The sequence below is a fragment of the Canis lupus genome, chromosome X (assembly GCF_048164855.1).
Source record: "Canis lupus baileyi chromosome X, mCanLup2.hap1, whole genome shotgun sequence".
NCBI lineage: Eukaryota > Metazoa > Chordata > Mammalia > Carnivora > Canidae > Canis > Canis lupus.
Window position 1 is genome coordinate 111,222,511 of NC_132876.1, and position 6,000 is coordinate 111,228,510.

The 6,000-nt window shown below is 56.5% G+C and overlaps 1 protein-coding gene across 16 annotated transcripts in view; it reads left to right on the plus strand.

The window, feature by feature from the left end:
- Nucleotides 1-4,483, plus strand: part of RAI2 (retinoic acid induced 2) — a 388,421-nt gene extending 383,938 nt beyond the window's left edge. For 14 of the 16 annotated variants that reach the window (XM_072817163.1, XM_072817152.1, XM_072817165.1 and 11 more), the window contains one exon: nucleotides 2,512-4,483. In XM_072817163.1, the coding sequence (XP_072673264.1) occupies nucleotides 2,536-4,113 (1,578 nt within the window). In that variant the 5' untranslated portion in view covers nucleotides 2,512-2,535 and the 3' untranslated portion in view covers nucleotides 4,114-4,483. The remainder of the gene's footprint in view (nucleotides 1-2,511) is intronic. The other 2 variants (XM_072817168.1, XM_072817169.1) reach the window with 2 other exon arrangements.
- Nucleotides 4,484-6,000: the final 1,517 nt, after the last annotated feature.

Genomic DNA, 6,000 nt, shown 5'->3' on the forward strand with positions numbered 1-6,000 from the left:
CATTCCTAGGGAATCAGTTTCCTCATCAGTAAAATGGGCATCATTCTAGGACCCCTCTCATAGTGTTCTGAGGATTAAATGAAGTAATGCATGGGAAGTTCTCAGCATTCTTGGCAGAGACCTAGCACGGCACGTATCAAATGCCCAGTGAGTTTTGGCTCCAGCCATCTGTGAAAGGAGCAGGGGCCCTCTGTCCTGGCAAGGTCCCCTCCTCACATTCTGAACAGGAAGGTTCTGGGGGAGTAGGGGCCTAGAACTGGGCTAGGTGGGGAGAGGAGTGAGGTTTCATGGGAAGAGATGAGCGCCACCACCCGAACTGAAGATGTGTGCCAGGAGCAGGGGGAAGAAGCATCGAGAAGTCGGCTTTCTCTGTGTGGGAGGGGACAGGGGTGCGTGAAGGAGACAGAGATGGAGGGAGGCCGTCTCGTTGGGAAGGGCAGGTAGGTGCAGCTGTTACAAGAAAGCAGCCTTACAGCTGGGTAATCCTAAACTCACAGGAAGCCGGAAGATGGCACAGAGCATGTCTTGACCTCTCCCAGTGAGTTGCCTCAAAGGCCACCAGAAGCCACCTCAGATGGGTGGCCATGGGTGTCTTCTCTCACTGCTGCCGTCCTCGCCCTCACCGGCCCCATCCCAGCTTCCCTGTAACCTTTTCCCACCCCTCCCTGGGAGTTCGAGTCACTGTCTCCTGCCTCCTTGATGCCTTCTCTCTCGTGCCAGCAGATCTCTCGCTCAGAGACATGCGCCCCACTGGCCTCTGATGTGTGCTAAAGCAGGAACCTTGTGGGACTGGCTCCTGCCGGCATCCCCAGCCCCCAGCAAAGCGCTGGTGTGCAGTAGGCATTGAGCACATGGAGTGGTTGCACGAGTGAATGGATGCGTGCATGCGTGCATCCGGGAATGGGGGAGCCAGTGGTGCGTTGGAGGCATGATACTTTGTGGTCTAAGCAGGCCCCTTCGGTTGGGGGCAAGCCCCCTCAGCTTCCCCGGAGTGGGCTGCCTCCCTACCTTGCCCTAAAGGTATCATCGGCCAGCCCGCTGGGTCACCTCCTGGTTTCCAGAGGACCCCCTGCGTCTAGGGAGTCAGGCTCCGGAGCCCTCCCTCAGAGGCACCAGGGCTCGCTCTGCCGAGGGGCGTCCCCCACAAAGTTGTTTACAAGGCATCCTTCCCGGGGCCCTCGCCTCCTCCTGCTTCAGAGAAATTCCTTGTTCTGTGCACTTGACACATTTTGATGGTCTGGAAATACCACACAGTTGTTCATTTGTTAACACGGCCTTCCCGTAGTGAGGCCTACTGCGTTTCTTTGCACCCTCGCGGGCTGCTGGGCTGCCTCTCCTCCTCGTGGTGGAGGTTGTGTCGGTATTTGGGGGTGACCAGAGGAGGACGCGAGGTGACCCCGGGACTAGAGTCCAGACGGCTCCAACAGGTGAGGTCAAGAATCTGAGTTGCCCAAGGCCTGCCTGGCGAGCCTGAGGATTATTGAATTATTATTGAGCCCAGCCAGACTCCAGGGCTGCACAGATCCCCGAGTTAGACATGGTGCCTGCCTTCTCCATGGCAACCAGGCTAAATATGGACGCGTTTCCATGGAGAGCCATCTCGCAGTTGCAGCCCTGCTTCCTCCAGGCAGCACCCGCACTGCGTTCCTTCGGCCTCTCAGGAGGCGGCCAGAGGTGCCCGCGATGTTTGTTTCCAGCAAGTCTTCCATCTCCCCGGCCCTAGAACAGCAGCACCCCCCGCTTGACCAGCTAGAAGTTAGGAGAGGTCCCGGGTCACAGACATGAGCTGACTGCGGAAAGCGCCCCTGGGCCCGATGAGCACTCATGCCCTTGTCCCACGTCCACGTCCACCGGCTCCGCGGAGTGGCTTCTCCGTTATGGGAGGGACAGGGGATGGCACCGGTCGGAGGGAGTCCGTGACACAGCTGCCACGATCCCTGTGGAAATGCACCGCCGTCCCTTTCCTCAAGCCTCCTCGGGAGGAAGCATTGCTACAAAGAGTCTTTAAGATGCTTTCCGTAAGCCGGGTGGCCCTCTTCGGTTCTCTTAGAACGTTCTAACGTGACAGGATTTTATTTTGTTCTCGAAGTGAAGTAAGTCTTCGCTGCCCATTTGCGTGTGGACGAGTCAAATCTGCACACATCTTGACCGTCCGGTAGAGCACCGTGGGACGGAACTTTGTGTTTGGCGAAAGCTAAACATATAAGCCGAGTATTAGGCTTAAAAATACTCTGTTTAACCTCTCTTGGCTGTTTAGTCATTACATCATCTGTGTTTATAGCTTAATCGTCTGTTAAATTGGGCCTCTCCGTGCACAGCTGATCATTTGGGTGTGTTTGTATATATTAGGAAATATCTATAACATGTATGTATACAGAGAGAGATGGGTGTGCTCCCCGGTTCACTAAGATACGGAAACTTTTAAGAGACGCGGAGAGAGCGAGCACTTCGGAGGGGAGGGTCATAAATAGTCTCTTCTGGAAGATTCACATCGTGCGTTCCGTGTTGCAGGCCCGGTGGCATCAGAGCCGAGTGATGGATGACCTGCGGTCCCAGAACCTCTCCATGGACATGACCGACTCCTCTCCCGCCTTGGCCAATAACAGACTGGAGAATGGCATGGCCCAGCTGATCACCACCGAAGCCTGGAACATCAACTCCACTGACCTGGTAAAGAAGGCCCTGGTGACCGTGCCGGCCCCGTCCATCCTGAACCCCCCGGCCGAGTCTCAGAGCGGCGTGGCTCTGAAGGTGGCGGCCACCGTGCTGCAACCCCTGTGCCTCGGGGAGAGCCCGGTGGTGATGCCCATTCACATGCAGGTGGAGGGAAGCTCGGCGCCCGAGCTCAACCCTAATGGCAATGCCACCTATGTCATGACCACGCAGGGCCCCGTGCAGCTGCCCGTGGTGCTGGAGCAGCACGTCTTCCAGCACCTCAACTCCCCTCTGGTCCTGCCACAGGAGGCCCCGTGCTCCTCCAGTGCCATCCACAACAACCTGTTCCAGGGAGCCGAGGACCCCGAGGCCCCACCCCAGCTCCTGGACCTGCGGATCCCCAGCCAGCCGCAGGAGCCCACGTTGCCATTTGAAGCCGTGCTCCAGAATTTGTTCCCCTCACAGGGTGCTCTCGGCCCCCCACCCTGTCAGCCTCCTCCTGGATACGCCCCGGTGCCCCCCCAGCCCTTTAACTCCCCGCTGTCCCCCCTGGTGCCCCCGGCCACCCTCTTGGTGCCCTACCCTGTGATCGTGCCCTTGCCCGTGCCGGTCCCCATCCCCATCCCCATCCCGGTGCCTCAGAGTCCTGAATCCAAGCTCGGCTCCAGTTTCCCCAAGCCGCCGTCTTCCTTCGGCCTGCACCCCTTTAAAGGCGGCCAGCCCCCCCTGGAGAAGGAGGAACTGAAGCCCTTCGATCTCCTCCAGCCGAGGGAGTACTTCCAGCTGAGCCGCCACACGGTCATCAAGATGGGCAGTGAGAACGAGGCCCTGGATCTGTCCATGAAGTCGGTGCCCTGGCTGAAGGCGGGCCAAGCCAGTCCCCCCGTCTGCCAGGAAGATGCGGCCCTAGACCTGTCGCTGGCGGCCCACCGAAAAGCTGAGCCTCCCGTGGAGACCCTGTTCGACAGCAGCGGGTCAGTGGACCGCCCGGCTCACGGGGCGCTGGAGAAACTTCCCGGGGGCGGGGACGCGCCCTTTGCCCCTGCCACGGCCCCCGGGGCCTCGGCCACGGAGAGCCACGTGGGGGGCAGCAACCCCGCCCAGCCGCCCGGCCAGCCCGGCGGGGACGTCAAGGCCGAAAATCACCCTGACGTGGTGAGCGAGTCCCAGGCGGCCAAGGTGATCGTCTCGGTGGAAGACGCCGTGCCCACCGTCTTCTGCGGCAAGATCAAGGGCCTCTCGGGGGTGTCCACCAAAAACTTCTCCTTCAAAAGAGAAGACTCCGTGCTTCAGGGCTACGACATCAACAGCCAAGGAGAAGAGCCCGTGGGCAGCACGGAGCCCCTTAGGAAACCCGTCAAAAACCGGAGCATAAAGTTAAAGAAAGTGAACTCCCAGGAAATACACATGCTCCCGATCAAAAAACAACGGCTGGCCACCTTTTTTCCAAGAAAGTAAATAATGGCTTTTTAAAATTTTTATGATTATAATATGGGGAAAGGTGCATTGGTTTTATAAAAAGGCATTTAAGACAAATTATCTTTGTTAATTATTTGGGGGAGTAGTTGGGAAGTGGGAAGGCGAATTGGCTCTAGAGGCCCTGTAAGCTAGGATCGTTTTCTTTTTTAATTTTTGACTTTTCACAAATGAGTAAATAAGAGCAACCTATTTTTCAAGCAGATTGCACATTTTTTGCAGCTTTAATGGAATATTGGGTGAATCAGAGGGGTAAAAAAAAGCTATTTTCATTGCCACAAAGTGCTTTGATGATGTAATACCTAATAAAGGGTAGGATGAATATTTCACAATAAATGTTTGTTTGCACTAATTGGTTGCAGCATTCTATCATTTTTTAAATTTGCATTCCTTAACTGGTGTGGTTTGGCCAAAACTGTTGCTTATAAAGCACTGCAAGTTCTCCGTGTTTCGAGACCTAAGCTCTTCGGGTACATCGGGCAGAGAAGGATTATATTGGCCTCTGCCCCCATAAAAGGAAGACTTGGAATATGTATGGCCTGGAGCGAGTCACTTCCCCCTCTAAACCTTGCTTTCTTCATTCGTAAAAATGTGGCACAGAGAAGGGGTGGGGAGGTGAGTTGCCAGTCCCCGAGGCCCCTTCCAGGTCGCCATAGACCGTGGGTATGGAGAATTCTGTGTCTGAGCCTGCTGTAGACTAAAACAGACAAATGTGTCTAAAAGGAAAATTTACCTGCTTCCTCCCCACCCCCTCCCAGAATTTAGCTGCAAAGGACCTTCTTTTCAAAGGCAGTAAGAGCATTGGTCTGAATGACTGAAGGGCTTGCAACTCAAAGGTATTACTGAAGACCGCTTGAGACCAGAGGTAAGTCCTTTGCCGGTGGAGCAGGAGAGGTCTCGTGGATGTTCCTGGCCTGGGGTAGAGATAGTTGGGAGTGGGGCCGGGAAGGGAAGAGAAAGTCTTTGCTCCTTGTCAGTGCAGCCCAGTGCTTCTCAACTGGGGTGATGGTGCCTCCCCAGGGGACATCTGGCAATGCCTGGAGACACATTTGGTTGTCACAGGCAACGGAGGGGAGCAGGGAGGGGATGCTACTGGCATCTGGTGGGTAGACACCCGGGACTTTGCTAAACATCCCACAGGCATTTCCCCACAACACACCCCTGCCACCCCCCCCCCACTGCAGCGGGTGATCCAGCCCGAGCGCCAGTGGTGCCAGGCCGAGAACCCGGGGCTCAGCCGTTTCTCGTTGGGCGGAAGCGAGGCATCCGGCAGAAGGGAACAGCATGGAGCCGCCCACTCAAATCAGGAACCGTGAGCGCACAGTGAAAATAGAGCTGCTAGGTGGCCCGTCACACTCGTGTCTGAAACTGTGCTGGCGAGAGACTGACTACGGCAGGCCCGCTTTGCAGCTCCGAGCTCTTTCCTTCACGTCTTGCAATTAGCACGTATCCAGCTGTTACTGTGAACATGAACAGGAGGAAAAGCAGTTGCGAGACTGTTCTTTTATTACCAGGCTCTCTGTGGATAGGGTTACCGTCTCAGCTGGTCCCATCCTGTGCACCCCGAATGGATTCTCTCTCTCCTGCCCGTGTCCTGGGCTGTTAAACCTTCTTTGGCCAAGTGCGCCGCGGTGCTAACAGGCAGGCAGCAGTCGCTCGCTGGGCTAACTGTCCTGTTCCACGGCCCGGCTGCACTCATCCCTCAGCCTCCAACTGGGCGCTCTTTTTCCAGTTTCATGGAGCGAGTGGCCCTGGGTCAGTGGCCCCGTTTCCCGAGAATGGCACACGCGTTCCGGGCTCGGAGATGACACAGATGTGCCCGGGGCCTTGCTGATGCCTCTGGTGCCCGTGTGCGGTGACCTGTGCCAC